The sequence below is a fragment of the Lathamus discolor genome, chromosome 6 (genome assembly GCF_037157495.1).
Source record: "Lathamus discolor isolate bLatDis1 chromosome 6, bLatDis1.hap1, whole genome shotgun sequence".
Classification (NCBI taxonomy): domain Eukaryota; kingdom Metazoa; phylum Chordata; class Aves; order Psittaciformes; family Psittacidae; genus Lathamus; species Lathamus discolor.
In genome coordinates this window covers 14,316,884-14,333,602 of record NC_088889.1, presented here as the reverse complement: position 1 = coordinate 14,333,602, position 16,719 = coordinate 14,316,884, and the positions used below count along the sequence as shown (strand labels likewise).

The following is a 16,719-nucleotide window of genomic DNA, read 5'->3' as shown; positions in this document are numbered from 1 at the left end:
AAATGTGGGTGGGCTGAAAGCAAGAACTTCCCATAGTTCCCACTGCTTCAGTAAGACAGCGTCTGTGTTAGTGATAAGCATGGTGAGATTGAGGAATGCTGAGAAAATGTGTACGTCTCAAATTTAGAAGTGAAAAAGGCTTGTGGTTTACTCAGAAGTTGTTTGGCAAAATTGATCTTCTCTTGAAAAGTTCTGCTTATGTATCAGCTTATTAAAGGAGTTAATTGTACCAGCTGGGACAGAAATACCTTGCATCCTTCACATGTGTGTATAATTCTCTGGTTTTCTTTAGGAGCAAGCCTTTGATCCATATGAAACCTTGTCCCAGGATATTCTTTCTCCACAATTTCATGAGCATTTTAATAACTTAATGGCGAAACCTGCTGTTGCTCTCCACTTTCAGGTGAGTGCAAATGAGAAATGCTGAATTGCTTTAGGTCTCATATGTCAGAGGTTTAAAATTGTCGGTAATTTTTTACTTCTTACTGAGGACCATATCCTCTAGATTCTGACCTTTCTATCTTGTTACAAGATATTTGGACTCCTGCTTCTTTGAGTAAGAGCTGGGTATAGCTCTGAGCCATCAATACATCTTTTGCAGTTTTTCTTGTCCTCACATCAGACTGTTTTACTTGAGAATAGAGGGTGAGTTCTCATACCTGCCACTTGTATTTCTGATTTGCCTTTTAATGCCAAACATAGGCACCCAGGCACAATCTTTTTATTTTCTTCCATACATATCCCAGGCCTCCTTGTTCAGCATTTAGGCTGGGACTGGCAGCTTTTCTTGAATCACTTCTTTAATGGAACTATCCAGCAAGATCAGATGCGATTTGTTAATGTATATTTTTTTGGGTTTATCGCTTCCTTCTGTCAATGTGGCACGTGTTAAAGGCCACTGTTAAGAGGACCGAGCTTGTGTTCAGAAATGCAGTGTGAGAATCTGCTGAGCAGGTGTTCAGTCAGTGGTGCTCCCAGCTAAATCAGTTATAGTAGCGCTTAGTTTGTAGGGTTCACTGGGGCCCATGTCTCTGCAAGCTGAGATTCCTCAGAGCCATTCCTTCAGGGTGAATGTTTCCTCGTCAGTGATGAGTGCTTAGTAAGCCTGATCATCTCACTCAAATACTGCTTGGTGAATGAAGTAAGGCCCTTTTCCTACCTCCCTAGCAAATTTAAATCCCAAAGCCCTATTCCATGTTAAATCGGTAATCCAGTAATTTGGCAGTGAATATGGCCTCCTTTTTGACTCTCCTCACCATAGAAAGGTTTGGGCTTTCCTAGGGATGTTCCTTCACATTCCTCCAAGCTGTGGCATGAAGACAGAGGTCCAAGCTCTGGGCCATGGAAATGTATGAGCTGTCTCTGGCCATTGCAGGGAGACGCAGCCAGAGGTTTTAAACAGGGGGAGAGGTCATTTTCAAAAAGGAGATCAGATAATTCAGTTTCCATTTAATATCTCTCATCTTACAACCCTGAAGTATTGTGTTAGTTAGCTGCTGGGAATGGAAAAAAATATCTAACTCATTTTCTGGGTCATAAACTTGTGATTCTCAGTTTCTGATGAAGAGGAGATACTAATTTCTTCAGTACTTGATGAGACTTCTGTATTTCTGTGATATACTGGATGTAAATTGAAGCACAGTGTACGTAACTGGGAGGAGAGGACATTGGAGGGAAATCGGTGACAAGTTTATTAGAGTGTATGAGAGTCCTGGCTGGTCTTTAACATTCCAGTCTTTGCTTTAAATTCTGCAGCAAACTGTAGCCCTAAACATGTGGCCCTACCCAGTTTCAAAACATGTTATTTTGGAAATGGGTATGAGCTTTTTTCAAAATACAGTCAAGCGTTCTCTGCCTTCTGGGTTGTGGCTGTTGACTGGGGAATAAGGCATGCTGCTTAGTCTGAAGCGCTGCATTATTGTAAGGTGTTGTCACCTTGAACTAATGCTGTTAATTGAGTTCTACAGAAAGTGCTGAAATACAAAGGTGCTACAGATTGTGATACGTGAAATAAAGGATGCTTATAAAATGACTTCTGGGTAACTTAGTCCTCTAGCTTCTTACATTTTCTGTTTCTGGCAAAAATATGGACCATCTAACTGGTTACCATTTTAAGGAGACAGATTGTGCCAGTACTTGTGGAAGTTAGTGGTGTTTTCAGAGCTATGGGTTCACTAGTGCATATGCATCAAGATCAAAACGTATTGGCGGAAAAGGCTGCTTGCAGTGCCTGGAAGATGGCATTTGGTGTTTACAGGTTCTGTTTGCTTAATATTAGAGCATTTATGTGTCTCTGAATCTTATAATGAGTTTCATTAGACAGAAACCTTTTTGCAAACTTACATTGTTCTTGCATACTAATAGGTGTAAGCATAGTGTAATGTAGAATGGAGGGGGCACTCTGGATGTGTCTAGCACAGCCATCTTGCTCGGAGCAGTACTAACTTATCTAGTCCTGTTTTGAGTATTTCAGTGTAATAATTATGTTTATTTTCCCTTTTCAGTCTACTGCTGAAGGGTTTAAAGAAGCCGTACGATATGTCCTCCCACGACTCATGCTTATCCCCGTCTATCATTGTTTGCACTACTTTGAGTTATTACAGGTAAATAAGGCCACACTCTTGTTTCCTGCTAAAAACATTTCTTGATGTGGAGAATCTGAATTTTTAAGCAGGTGATCAGATTTTATTTACTGTTTCTGAATATTGAGAGATATGAAAACATTCGACACTGGTTAGTATAGGTCTGAAAAGTAACATTGTATTGAAAAATGTTCAAAAGCATCTGTTGTTCCAATGTGAACATTTTAAATAACTGTCTTTTATTAAATAAACCTTTACTGAACTTGAGCTGTAATATAATTTATATTTCCTTGAGTTCTGTATTTTTTGCCTGTTGAGAGGAAAGTGATGCATAATTCAGGTCAGTGTTCTCAGGCTCAAGTCACACTCCAGTTGCAGCTCAGCTGATCTTATTTTGGGAGCTGGGGAAGCACTTCCTTTCAGCAGAATCAGAATTATCCATTCTTAATGTTCACCCATTTGTCCTGAGTCCTAAATGGAAGAGATGCAGCAGAAAATATAATTTTTATAGCATACCACACTTTTCTCCGTATCGAGTAGGAATTCAAATAAGCACTATTATTTTCTTACTTTCTACAAAATGACACTGATTAAATGTCAGGCTTTATGGAATTCTGATTTGGATGATAAAAAGTTACTCCTGTGGGACATATTTCAGGGGTCTAACCCATACAAGTTGTTTAGGTTGGCTTCTAGTTCGCATTCATGAGCGGTTTTGCCTAGTGAGGCATAACTTATTTTGGAACAGCCTCTGTTGGTTTGAGCACAAATCACTTGCACATACTTCATTGTTATGTGCACTAGCAAGGTGGTTCCCATCAGTAGATATTTCCCTTGGGTATAACAACTAAAAGCCAAAAACTAACTGAGTGTGTATCTTTTTGTTTACAAGCAAATGATTTTGCTGTGAGTTATGACAAGAGAGGCCAGCGGTCAGCAGAAATTTAACGTCTGAGATCTATAATATTCTTGAATAAGAAAAAGTAATGTTGCTGTAGAAAATGCAGGATCTTTTAAAAGGCTCAAATCTTTTAAGTATTTTTCAAGTAGCTGAGGATACTGTAAAAAAGGTTTGTCCCTTTTAGTTGGGAAAGTTTGTAAAGCTTCTAAGAGTAAGTGAATTATTAACTAACTGGGGTATACTTAAACAGATGAAATATCCTGTGGCTATAAGCTGGCATTTTGAAATGGAAACAGAGATTACACTTTTAAATTCTCTGTGTAAAAAGTGATTGTAGTAGTGTTGTACCAGTGTGCTGTGTGGTCTTGCTTTGCGTTTCAAATGATTTACTTGTATAAAGGAAACAAAGGGAACTTTGCAACATAGACGTTTTGTATAATAAAATAGAAAATTTTCTCGAATCTCAAGGCAAAAAATAGCAATTAAGACCAGATGCATAGTTAACATCTGGCACAGAGTCCTTTTTTCATTTTCTTTCCAATTTCAGTCTTGTTTTCATTATGTCTGCTGTGATTTTTTTCTGTATCTTGATATAGTTAAGTAAAAATAAGGATGTTTTGTTTTGACCCATGAACGACACATCTCCAATGTATGGTTTACCAGTATTTTGTAGAAAGGGGCTCAATAGATTTTAGATCTTTAAGCATTTCTATTAATAGTTTAGAAAATATTTAACAAAGCTCAAACAACCCCCCAAAACACAACAAACCAGCCCAAAACTACCCAAATTCTCCACCTGAAAGGAGGTTATAGTGAGGTGGGGGTTGGTCTCTTTTTCCAAGTAACAAGTGACAGGACAAGAGGAAATGGCCTCAAGCTGCTTCAGGGGGGAGGTTTAGATTGGATGTTAGGAAATGTTTCTTCTCCCAAAGGGCTGTCAAGCACTGGAACAGGCTGCCCAGGGAAGTGGTGGTGGTGGAGTCACCATCCCTGGAGGTAGTGTGGTGCTTAGGGACATGGTTTAGTGGTGGGCTTGGCAGTGCTGGGTTAACAGTTGGACTTGAAGATCTTAAAGGTCTTTTCTAACCTAAATGATTTAGTGATGCTAATGGTCAATGAATTTTTCTCTAGATTACTAAACTGTTTCTATTAAGAACAGTAGCTTTACATTGCCATAGGTATAGTGTTTGCCTTCATAAAGCTTAAGTTTCTGTAAGGACACCTTCCAAAATAAACTGTTCAAAGAACTGAAGCTCATACCTCTTATCATAATATTGATAGGCTCAGGTTATATATGCATGTTCTTAAATACTCTCGTATCTTTGAAGAGTAAAGTCTGGCAGATAGTGCAAAACTATCTTGTTATTTGTTTGTTTTTAACTTGGAAAATACATCAGCATGCTGCATGAAAGACTATTAGGCAATGCCTTTTTTAACTGGGGAATTTAGTGGTGAAAATGATTAAATTTGACCTTTATCCACAGTATACAAGATTTCTTAATAGAATTAGAATACAGCTGCAGAGGCTGAGACTTGGCTGTCTCGATTCCTTCTAACTTTGTAAGCATGAGCAGAGCAGAAATCTTAAATACCAGTCTGTAGGGGAAAATGGTAATTACAGAGTCTTCTGTTGCGATTACTTCATCATAGAATCATAGAATAGTTAAGGTTGGAAAGGACCTCAAGATCATCTAGTTCCAACCCCTCTGCCATGGGCCCAGACACCTCACACTAAACCATCTCACCCAAGGCTTCATCCAACCTGGCCTTGAACACCGCCAGGGATGGAGCATTCACAGCCTCTCTGGGCAGCCCATTCCAGTGCCTCACTACCCTAACATGAAAGAATTTCCTCCTTATATCCAATCTAAACTTCCCCTGTTTAAGTTTTAACCCGTTACCCCTTGTCCTGTCACTACAGTCCCTAATGAAGAGTCCCTCCCCAGCATCCTTACAGGCCCTGTTCAGATACTGGAAGGCTGCTATGAGGTCTCCACGCAGCCTTCTCTTCTCCAGGCTGAACAGCCCCAACTTTCTCAGCCCGTCTTCATACGGGAGGTGCTCCAGTCCCTTGATCATTTCCATGGCGTTCCTCTGGACTTGTTCCAGCAGTTCCATGTCCTTTTTATGTTGAGGTCACCTTTAGGTGCAGGTTTAAAAATCTAATTTTATGTTGTAGTTCGAAAACAAATTTACAGCAGTGATTTTTTAACAAGCAGAGGGTTTTTAAGGCTAAAATATTTATTCAACAATATACAATAAACTGATGGTACTGCTTCTCTGTTATCATTGTGTTTGTCTCCAGGAGCCTTGGTTGCAAAAGACTTAGCAAAAATGGTAGCAACAGAATACTCAATATTTTCATGAGTTCAGTAGGGCGAGAAGTTAAGATTAAGACTGTTACTCTTACAGAAAGTTACCCAAAACCCTTAGTGAATTGGGAGGTAAATAAAATAATGCATGATTTACAGAAGTACAGGCCTTGATGTTTGCTCTTTTGCAAAATAACAAAACTACAATGAATGAAAGTAAAGTACAAAAAAAACATTTATAGAGCTTTTCTTGCTGGTGATTTTAGAGCCTCTGATGCAGGATCTGCATCAGAGTTTCCTTTTGCCCAAGCAAGAGGCATAAGGGCTGGATGTCTATCCTTCCTTCTCATGGGACTTGCAGGCCCAAGAATTGGGGATATTGCATGTAACTCACTGTGTTGTTACCAAGCAACCCAAAACATGAAATTCAGCCTTTTGATCTTTTCTGCTGTTACCTAATCATTGACAGACAGAGAAATCATGGTCAGTATTCTACAGGATCACCATGGCATAGTTTAAGTGAACAGTGTTTTTTATTACTATTTTCTGATAATTTTCTGTCCAGTAAATTGAATGGTTAATATTCTCAGTGTATCATCACTGGTATTTCAAATATATAAGCAAGACCCACTTTTCCCTCTTCTGAATATTTACGTATCATCTCTGACTAGCAGTCATGGTACACTTTTGCATCTGCTGTTTAATTGGAAAAATGCTTATTAAGAACTGCCATTTGGAAAACCAGATGTTAGTCCAGTGGTTACAGAGAATGAGATACACTTCAGGTGATCTGCCTGATCTTCAGGAATCCATGCATCACATTGTAGAGATGGATTAGATTACTTATAAATAAATGTGTGTGGTTGGTTGGTTGGGTTTTTTTTTTTTTTTTTCATTTTTAATACAATAAAAGAGCAAAACGTGCCTTTTGACATCTCTTAACTGCCAAACACAGCTCCGTTGGAAAGGGGATGCAAGAAATTCTGCCCAGCATGTATGTGGAGAAATTATTTTATCAGACTTGGTAGCTTTCCCCATATTTAGGATTTTGCCCTTGTCATCTTTTCATACCGTTTCTATGTCCTTTGCATTTCTGTGGAGGAAAGGTAAGGAGACGAAGGGTTTCGACAGAGGTAGACACCTTATTTTTCCCTTCCCTGTACTGTTCCTCAGCTCTTAAACTTCAAAAAAATTTTGGCCATGAAACTTTCATTTCTCTAATGTGCAAGATGGAGGTTGTTTGGGCATGTGAAAAATAAGACTTTTAATAATATAAATTACTTTAAGAGAGTGGACCAATCTGGTCAAATCCTGTTCTCTTAATTACTTTTAGAGGAAGCCACATATCCTTGCTGAGAGAACATAGTGGGGAAAGGAAAAGAAGGCTTCTGCCATGCTGAGTGATTGCAAGTAAGATTCCTCTTAAAAGTATGTAGGTAAAAGAGACTTTAGTCAAAACTGCGTGGCATATTGTCTAGATTTTGCCCAATGATCTATTTACTTAAATTTTCTTTTAAAAGATTTGTAGATCATGAGGATAAAAGGGATTAAAAAGAAAAATGTTCTTTATTTATATTGGTAGTACTTTAGGAGTGATCACCTGAAGGAACCAGAAAGAGGAATTTTCTGAATAGGCTTTGCCCAAAACATACCGCTACCTAGCATATAAAAAGCTTGTTGAATTTCCTCATTCAGGAGGATTCTGCCTAGTGGTGTTGACCGATCTAGTCTTCATAAAAAGGAAATATATAGATTCTCACTGTCTTTATATTTTGTTATTAGTCACAAGTCTTTAATTTCAGAGGTTTTTTTTTTACTATGTTAGTTTGCACCATTCAAAATTGGCATTTCTTGTTGAAATAGATGAAAATTTAGAAGGGTAAGAAGCAAAGAGAGAATCTTGGTCATTCTGTCTTTTAAAATTTGCTCTGAAATGTTGAGATTGACTCATTGAAGGAATACAACACATAGTTACATAAAGCAGCATTTAATTCTCATCTATTTCAATCTTCCAAACTATTCAATAAAATCAGTCGTGAAAACTGGACATGGTTGAAACGATAACAGGAAAAACAGTATCTGACAGTTTGTGTTGGCTCTCGGTAAAAGGGGAAAAGGTTATCCTTCTGAACTCCCACTGCTCTTTCCTAATGAGTATCTACTGACCTTTTCTATCTGACAAGTGTTTTTTACTACATGTATAGCTAGTTTTGAGTGTGCTTTTTGTAATGATTTTCTGTTGCCTTGAAGTCACTGACTTCATTGAGTACTGTAGATAGCACTCTGTAGGAATGTTTGTCAGTCCTCCGGCCTTCTACAAATTAGACAGATCTGAAAGAAAAATGTTTATTCTCTCACAGCAATTGCAGGAATGCAGTGAAGATGAAGAGGATCGAGAGTGCTTAAAGCAGGCCATTACTGCTCTTCTGAATCTGCAGTGCAGCATGGAGCGCATTTACAGCAAACACTCCCCAAGACGTCGGCCTGGGTAATAGTCCACAAAACTACTCTGGTTTCCCAGGGGTGGCAGAGAAAGGAGATAAATGATGTGGAAGGAATTGTATTTTTTTTTCTTGTTAGATAATGCGTATGTATTTCCTTTTCAAGGCATGTCTTTAAGCCAGTTTTCATTGTAAACGGAGTAGCAGCCCAAAACCTTCATGGTCCACTTCTGTGAATAACGTCAGTATCTTACCCCTTCCCTAGCCAAAACAGTGCATGTGACTTATTTGGAACAGTAAGCTTGGTTAGGGCATATTTATTACAAAGACATAATGACATAATTAATTTACTTGAGATTTTCGTTTCTTGGGATGGCAAATGTGGAATGTGCCTATCGTGACTTTTTTTTTTTTAATTCATTCAAGGGAGCCAGTCTGTCGCTTCTATCACCGACAAATAAGAAGCAAGCACTTGGCCATCAAGAAAATGAATGAAATCCAGAAAAATATTGATGGCTGGGAAGGCAAAGATATTGGGCAGTGCTGTAACGAATTCATAATGGAAGGCAGCTTGACGAAAATAGGAGCCAAACATGAACGCCACATCTTTCTCTTTGATGGTTTAATGATCAGCTGTAAAACTAATCACTGTCAATCACGGCTTCCTGGTTACAGCAATGCCGAGTATAGACTGAAGGAAAAAATTGTCATGAGGAAAATACAGATTATTGACAAAGATGACACGTCTGAATATAAACATGCTTTTGAACTGGTGTCTAAAGATGAAAACAGTATACTGTTTGCTGCCAAGTCTGCTGAAGAGAAGAGTAACTGGATGGCTGCTCTGATTTCCCTCCAGTATCGCAGTACTCTCGATAGGATGCTTGATTCAGTGTTACTGCAAGAAGAAAATGAACAGCCACTGAGGTTGCCCAGCCCAAACGTGTATCGTTTTGTAGTGGAGGACTCTGAAGATAACATTGTTTTTGAGGACAACTTGCAAAGCAGGAATGGCATTCCTATCATCAAAGGAGGAACAGTTGTGAAACTAATCGAAAGATTAACGTACCATATGTATGCAGGTATCCTGTTGTACATTTGTTATGTTTTTAAAGGTCATGCCTGTATGGGTGATGAAATTAATCCTTTTATGTCTTTTTAGTTTGGGGATTTTTTTCTGTGTATAGTTAAACATAAAGTAAGATTTGCAGGAAAAAAGACCAGTATCTGTTGTTAAATCAACCGGCTTTGCTAGCAAAGGTGTGAGAAAACTTGGGGTATGCAAATCCTTCCCCTCCCCTTTCCCCTGTACCCCTCAAAAAATGTACAGGTGGTCTAATAGGAGCCACTAGTGTGTTTCCTGAGACTAGCATGGCTAAAGCAGAGGTGCTCTTACAGGCTGTGTGACTTTGGAGGAAGATAAAGGTTGGAGGTTATATTTATTAGGCTTCAACTTGCTGCTTTGTGAAGTCACTTGGTGGAAAAGGATGCAAATCATAATTAGCATTTTTCAGACTTGCTTGTGAAATGCTGTTTTAAAACCACAAAAATAAAACCTTGAAGTAGTTACGTGAAGTGCTAACGTTGGTGAAAATATTGGATCTTAGGTTTGAGGTGAAAAGCACGCACTGAAAGGGAACGCAGTGAAGCTGATGGATGCTGGTGGAAGTGGTGTGCAAGTTTTGTAAAACTACTCAAATAGTAAAAAAAAAAAATTGTGTTTTTTACAAAACTCCCAGGTATTTAAGTGACTCTTTTTGTAAAACTGAAGGCTAGATAGTGTGGAGCTGTATATTATATAAAAAAGAAATCATACTAAAAGAGCATTTCCCACCTTGAAGCTCAGTGTTGGTGAACCTAGTTGGTATGCAAGTAATCTGCAGTTGTGTTGTCTGAGAGTCCCAAGTAATCCGTTTCTAAAATGTGAGGGGTTTTGGTGGCTTGGAAACTTTCTTTTTTTTTGTTGGAAGCACTTTTCCTGAATGAACTGATGTATTCAAATACTAGTTTGGTAGTGTAACTTCAGTTTTTATAGTGCAAGTACTTGCCACTTTGCCCTTTGGAATCTTCAATGAAAGCATTGCCTCTTGGGTTTCTGTGTGCCTTTTCCAGTGTTTGGAGCCAAGACTAACAAAATCCTCTCCCTCAGCCTCTACAAGGGCATTTTGATGAGTAATAGCATGTGGAGGGACTCTCAGCAGATCTTGGTGGTGCTTTTTGTTTGTTGTAGGTTTGTGTTAGTTTGAGATGTGTCTGAAGCAGGCTTTGCTCCAGAAGACAGGAACCTACCCAGGTTGGAGAGCAGAGTAGCAGCCCGCATTTTAAGAGAATTGCCGGTCTTGTCTGCAGAGCAGATTCTACCTGCCTGTTCAGTGATAAGAGGAAGATTTACTTTTAATGTGTTGTATATAGTACTGAAGAGTGAATGTGGATGTGACATGGAAGCAGAACAGGCCAGTGCAGGACTAAGGTGCAAACTCAGCAGCATTATCACTGAATGAGCACAGGTACTTTTAGCTTGCAAGCATGTTCCTGTATATGGAGCCCTTAAAGATGTTGAGCAGAGCTCTCCAGGGAATTTAAGCCTTCATAAAAACAGTGTATGTCTTAATCTTTTGCAAGCTTATTGGAAGAAATTCGCTCCCCACATGTTTAAGACTGCTGGTGTAAGCTACCTGCACCAAATGCTAACAGATTCAAGGCTATTTAGAGAACAGCAAGAAAAAAAGAAACTCACAACAACCTAAAATCCACACTTCTGAGTAAGCATATGCACATGCACTTGTCTAGGCCTAGTTATCCTCTAGTTCAGCATTCATGTGCTCCCAGGCAGCTCTGGAAGCTGCTGCATGACACAATAGCAGAACACAGTAGCAGTGTCTTGCTGCTGTTACCCTTCTGAGGGGGTCTGCTGCAGGGATGTCAGGATTAGGACCAGATGTTGACCCATCATGGCTCAATATAAAGTGAGTTGTTTAATTACGGTCAAAGAAACTTACAAGAGTGTGGAATCAAAAGAGATTAAGGGAACAATATTTTCCCTTTGCTATTTCTAATATAGCAGAGTGGACCCAATGAAACATGTGGTAGCGTGTGGGGTAGGCATGTCTTATGCAAACACACCTAAAGCAGCAGTGAGAACAGGAGGAGGGAGGTGTGGTGGCTCATGGAGATGCAGTGTCTTGAACTGTTGCAGGTATTTGCTTTGTAAGGCCTCTGCCGCTTGTCGTATTTTTGTTGCTGTGGAGGGCAGTTGTGTGCTGCAGTGTGTGGCTGGGGCGGTGTGCAGTCCCTGCTGCTGGAGATTTTTAAGAGCAGGTAAGACACGTCTTGTCAGGGTTCTATTATTACTTTTTATGTCAGGAGAGTAGGGGCAGCCTGCTGTGTTTTCTTTATAAAACCATGGAATAGCTGCATGTTCAGAGAATGGAAGTCATTCCATGTGCCAAGACTGAGACAGAGTTTTTGAGAGAACATGGTATGTGCAGTTGAACACTTTTACAGGGGAAATGCATCAAAGAATTAACTAAAAATTTCACCAGCAGTATGATTTCAGGGTGGGTTTTTTTGAACTTACAGTGCTTAACTTACACCCTTAGTGTATTTTCTGCACTTTAAACTTCTTCTGAGAGTGTGTGTGTATTTTATTCCTGATGATTTGCAATCAGATAAAAAAAGTCATTTTCTCATGTCTTTACAGATCCTAATTTTGTACGTACTTTCCTTACCACGTACCGCTCATTTTGCAAGCCCCAGGAGCTGCTGAGTTTACTGATTGAAAGGTAAGTAGCAGTCATCCTTTCTGAAGATATCAAAAGGGTTTGTGTATTTACCTGCTCCTTTTCTTCTCAGGTTCTTGGTGCCATGTGGCACGTGTTTTAGTGAAGTTTGTAAACCAGCAACTTTTAAACTAGGATACAGCAGCACAAGTTTTTAAGGCAAGCCTTTTCTTCCCAGTTTGATAAATGGGTTACCTGACTGAAGTATTAGCTAGAGCGCTTGGAGTGCCTCAGCTGTGGGGCGGTAATGTTTTGAACTGCTTAACTTCATTGTGAGAGTGTACTCAAGTATGCTTAAGTCCTGATGCAAATAAGAACAAAAATGGTCTAAGCAGTTTGTTTGAAAGGCACAGACTCAATGTAAACAACATTTTAATACACTGTGATAAAGCTATTCTTAAGCTTTCTTCTAATCTTCACTTAATCAAACTAGCAGGTAGTTAAAAACTTTATATCCTTGTCTAGACATCTTGTGATGACGAGGGAACTAGTGAATTATCAGGGTGAGAGCTGGGTGTGTTAGCAGTATGTAGCTAGGGGAGGAGGGAAGTCCAGGCAAGCTGGATCTGGATATTAGATGAGTTGCTTGCATTTCACCACACTATTTTATTTTCTTTTTTAAATACAGTTGCTCTTCATGTCCTACATAAAGGGTTTGTGTTTTACCTTAATTGCCATCAGTTTTTTGGTGCTTTTATTTGTAGGTTTGAAATCCCAGAGCCCGAGCCTACTGAAGCAGACAGGCTGGCAATCGAGAAGGGGGAGCAGCCCATCAGCGCAGACCTTAAGCGGTTTCGCAAGGAATATGTGCAGCCAGTACAACTCAGGTTTATTTGCTTTTAAATTTGTTCTGTTAAAACCAGATTTTAGTTCACTGATTATATGGTGATCCTGGAGACAGTAATCTCTTTTGGAGACTGCTGTGCTGTCAAGTAGGGACTTATCACTGTCTGCAACCAGACTAATATCCCAAATCGTGTACTGATTAGTCATGCTGACTTCTGTTGTTGTTGTAACTATACTTTGGTTCTCTGCCGCTCATGGCTGTGATTACCACCCACAAGAACGCTGTATGGCTGCTATGTAAAGCAGGTGTGGGTGAGAGATGTATAACTGAAAGTGTTTCTGACTGCATTTTGAATGTTCCTTGTTAGCAGGCCCTATGAAGATAGTTTCTCCTTTTCCATTTTTTTTTCAGTCCTGCTGCTATTTTACTCCCTTTCCCAGCCCAGTTTGATGTATTTGTACACAGACAGGGACACTCTTGTGTGTACTGCACAGTGCAGTGGGCTGCAGTGAATCTTCGAGGTCTTGCTGACCAAGCTAACTTGGAGAACAGTTAAGAGTTTCTTGCATGAATGAGGCTAATTATTTCCCTAATAGGGGATCAGGTCAGGAGGAGACACAGATCATGACCAATATTTGTTAGAACAACTTGTATTCATTCAACAGTTTTTATTAGTAACATGAAGATATTACTACTAATGGCAGATAACTGTGCACAGTACCCACAGTTATTCCATTACCACACAAAGTCATTTGTAGTTACCTGTTTGGAGCAACAGCAGTTTACTCAATGTGAAGGATTGTACTGACATGTCAGTACCTTCAAGGCAGGTGTTTAGAAAGTCACTTAGACATTGACCTCACCTGGAGTACTGTGTACAGTTCTGGTGTCCTCAACATAAAAAGGACATGGAACTGCTGGAACAAGTCCAGGGGAGGGCCACGAGGATGATCAGGGGACTGGAGCACCTCCTGTTTGAAGACAGGCTGAGAAAGTTGGGGCTGTTCAGCCTGGAGAAGAGAAGGCTGCGTGGAGATCTCATAGCAGCCTTCCAGTATCTGAAGGGCGCCTATAAGGATGCTGGGGAGGGACTCTTCATCAGGGACTAGTGACAGGACAAGGGGTAATGGGTTAAAACTTAAACAGGGAAAGTTTAGATTGGAGATAAGGAGGAAATTCTTTCCTGTTAGGGTGGTGAGGCACTGGAATGGGTTGCCCAGGGAGGTTGTGAGTGCTCCATCCCCGGCAGTGTTCAAAGCCAGGTTGGATGAAGCCTTGGGTGAGATGGTTTAGTGTGAGGTGTCCGGGCCCATGGCAGGGTGGTTGGAACTAGATGATCTTAAGGTCCTTTCCAACCCTAACTATTATATGATTCTATGATTTTATCCCATTTTCATCAGGTACCTGTGCACATATATATACACACACACACATGTATATGTATATTTTTAAAAATATGTAAGTATGTATAATTAATGACTCTACTAATACTGTAGATTTTGTTGATATATAGCAGCTGTCACCACATTCTTGGATGTGGTCCAAGTTATACAACCTCAGTGTAACCTTGATACTCGTGTGTGCTCATGGCCTTGGACAGATTTATCATGCCCTTAGTGTTCTCAGTTTATCAGCAGCTCCTGTGAGTTCAGCAGGACCACTAGTCTCCACAGTTATCAGTCTGGGAGAGCTTTACACGCTGCCTCTCAGAGTGTACTTTTCCTGGTTTCAGCTTGCTATTTTCCAGTAACTGTTCCTGTATCCATCCATTTAAGTGCCTATAAAGCCCCTTCATAGAAACTCACATGGAATGGGCTTTTGTGGCATAACTGGCTCAAGAGTTGCTGTACTGCTTTTGTTGCTGTATTTTACAGCCTCATCTACTAATTAGGCTTGAAGTTGCTTAGGGGTCTCCTCACAGTGCCTCTCTGCATGCTACAAATCTTTGTGCAGCACTGCTGGCTGCCGTAGCTAAGTAGGACAAATGGTTACCAATGCACTGAAACCTGTAGCAAAACTTGAGATGGCAATTAGCCTTGTTTCTTGCTATTAATTTCCAAAAGCAGTTTAGCACTTTTGCCTTCGTATGTTATCTTTGAGCTGTTTGAAATCTGTGCCATGCTCCAAAGTTTCCAGGGTTCTTTGGGTTTGGTTCCTGGTTTGTACGTTTTATCATGACAGCTCCTCTTTGCTGTCTAATTCATGCTGTGGTTGGTGAGCTGAGTCCCCTAATGCCTGCTTGATGAGACCTGTGGTTTAAAGCTGCTATTTAACACCCCCCCCTTCTGTGGCTTACAGTTAATATTTGATTTTAGGAAATACTATGTGTTTCTGCTAGCTGGAAACTCTTAACTGTCTTACAGTTGAAAATAAGTGTCTGAATTTGAGCTGGCAGGTTGATATGCCCAGGTTTTTGTAAATTCCAGTATTATTAATAGCATTGACCCCTACTTCAGAGAGGTCTGAGATTTGGGAAGAAGGTGGAGAACATGAAGATACTCATCCCTCCCTCCTTTCACTCCTAAGCACTTACTCCCCATGTTGTAGAAAATGCTGTAGACGTGCTCTGCATTGCACAGGTATGGAAACGGTAATGTCTTTGACTGGATTAAATACATGTGAGTTCATGAGAAAGAGGAGGAGCTAAGCTGGAAATGCAGTCAGCAGAACCAGGCAACCTTTCTTGCTTTTGCAGTATTCCTACCATGCTATCGCAAAGGCAAAGACTGATTAGATAGGATTCTGCATTACAGTTACTGGAAACTTGGTTCAAAACGTCACACCTTTGACAGTTACAAGCTGTCATTGATTTCCAGCCTAAACGATCTGTTTGGGTAGCTGTTCTCTTCATGGAATAAACCTTATTCTTTAAGTTACATGAGGAAAACTTCTCCATGTATCCACATAGAGTGCCCTTCATTTGACAAATCTAAACCAGAAGCTTCTCTGTTGTTCTGACTCACAACAATTACAGATCAGTTTTCTGCCCTTCCCTGCTCAGATGTTCTTGTCTGTGATCTACATGGCTGAGCCACCAAAAGTAGTAGTCTGGTATACAGTTATCCCTGCTTTACCTTAATATCCTAAGCTGCAAAGACTGGAGGAGTTCAGCAGCACTTGACTTACAGCTGAGCCCCTTCTGCAAAGGCAATGGGGCAGGAGTAACCACATGTCACTGTAACCATCTCCTCTGCTGAGTCTGAGGGCTCTCCATTAGTCCCATCATCCTGTCCCACGTGTTGAACTGGCACAGGGAAGATCTGTAGTACTAGCTGATGCTGGAGATTTTTGCTCACTCTTCAGGTGAAGTGATATGGTGCACCCCAATCAGTCAAAGTTTTGAGGTATAAGCTCAACTTACTTACCTGAAGAAGAGCCAAAACAGGTTTTTATTCTGCTACATCCTAAGCAAAGAAGGCAGAAGAGCCGTTGTAGCTCACTTTTACAGGCTTATATATTAGTGGTCTGTTAAGAAAATAGAGAAAATCAAGAGAAAGTGTAGTGTTATCTTTAAAGGAAGTTCTGAATCTAGCATGGCCATTTGTGTAATTAAAAGTTGTACAAGTGGATCAGTATACTTGCAACAACTTTTAAGCTGAAATTTGTGTATGGGAAAGAAACAAATACAGGTTGTTTCTTACCAAATGGGAAAACCTAGTTAGCTTTTTTTAGCTAAGAAAAAAAAAATCTGTATATTGTATTAGAATAACAGTTTTATCTGATTTGGTATGTTTTCCCTTTTCTGAAACCACCTCAACACTAGCATTCTTTATATAAGATTTAGAAAAACCCACCGAACTGTATGTGTGTGTATATATATATATATTATATATATATATAAATATTATGTATATATAGCATAAGTATATGCTAAGACTAGAAAATAAGGTTTTAATTACATGGGGACATCTGTGGTC

At 39.8% G+C, this 16,719-nt stretch overlaps 1 protein-coding gene across 1 annotated transcript in view; it reads left to right on the top strand.

Annotated features, from left to right (window-relative positions):
• The window catches only part of SOS2 (SOS Ras/Rho guanine nucleotide exchange factor 2), a 61,925-nt gene that overhangs the window by 30,015 nt on the left and 15,191 nt on the right, over window positions 1–16,719 (top strand). Inside the window, exons 7-12 of the mRNA XM_065683549.1 lie at window positions 293–403; window positions 2,505–2,603; window positions 8,156–8,283; window positions 8,663–9,318; window positions 11,937–12,018; window positions 12,720–12,842. Coding sequence (XP_065539621.1) covers window positions 293–403; window positions 2,505–2,603; window positions 8,156–8,283; window positions 8,663–9,318; window positions 11,937–12,018; window positions 12,720–12,842 — 1,199 coding nt within the window. The remainder of the gene's footprint in view (window positions 1–292; window positions 404–2,504; window positions 2,604–8,155; window positions 8,284–8,662; window positions 9,319–11,936; window positions 12,019–12,719; window positions 12,843–16,719) is intronic.